The 605-nt window shown below is 40.0% G+C and overlaps 1 protein-coding gene across 1 annotated transcript; it reads left to right on the forward strand.

Moving 5' to 3' along the window:
* Positions 1–67: 67 nt before the first annotated feature.
* On the forward strand, positions 68–317 carry LOC117101383 (ubiquitin-like protein 7; the record flags this gene model as incomplete). The annotated part of the gene is given in 1 exon segment (XM_033241360.1): positions 68–317. A coding segment is annotated over 1 exon segment (133 nt), but the record flags the coding sequence as incomplete, so codon positions are not given.
* Positions 318–605: the final 288 nt, after the last annotated feature.

Genomic DNA, 605 nt, shown 5'->3' on the forward strand with positions numbered 1-605 from the left:
CCGCTCGGCGGCGCTATATAGAAATAATAAAGGCGCTGTTCTGGTTCGTGTGTTTTCTGTAGTTTCTCCACTTAGTACTGTAAAATGTTCAAATTTGACCTCATCCGCAGGAGGGCGAATGTTCCATCAAATTCTTTGGTTCAACTTGCTCTAGAGAGAAATTGGCCAAAAGGGAAAAAAAAGAATGTGTTCTTTAAATATTAAATTTATTGAGAAACGTCTGAGAGAAAACTTGAATGGTGTTGATATATCCAAAGATGTCAAGACTGTACGGGACGATGTATCAAATCTACTAAAATTACCATTGACGGCGTTTGGTAAACTATATTAATATAACTTAGGCCTAGGCTAGGCTATAGTAGTAGGCTAGGAGGAGCCTATACTAGGCCTAGTCTAGGATCTTCTATTCTACAAGCTACTACTACTAACTAGGCCTAGCTGCTACTACTATTATAGGACTAGTTCTAGTACTACTATTAGAAAGGCAGGATAGGGCCTAGCAAAGGCTCGTTCCCGATTCATCAGGCCTTGTCATTTGAAAATGGCAGACGAGCAATAAAACCCTCACCATAATTTTCAGGCGAGTGATTATTTTGCAGGATGGC

The sequence above is a fragment of the Anneissia japonica genome, unplaced genomic scaffold (assembly GCF_011630105.1).
Source record: "Anneissia japonica isolate Jap-2015-1 unplaced genomic scaffold, ASM1163010v1 scaffold285431_len605_cov283_single, whole genome shotgun sequence".
In the NCBI taxonomy this organism is placed as follows: Eukaryota; Metazoa; Echinodermata; class Crinoidea; order Comatulida; family Comatulidae; genus Anneissia; species Anneissia japonica.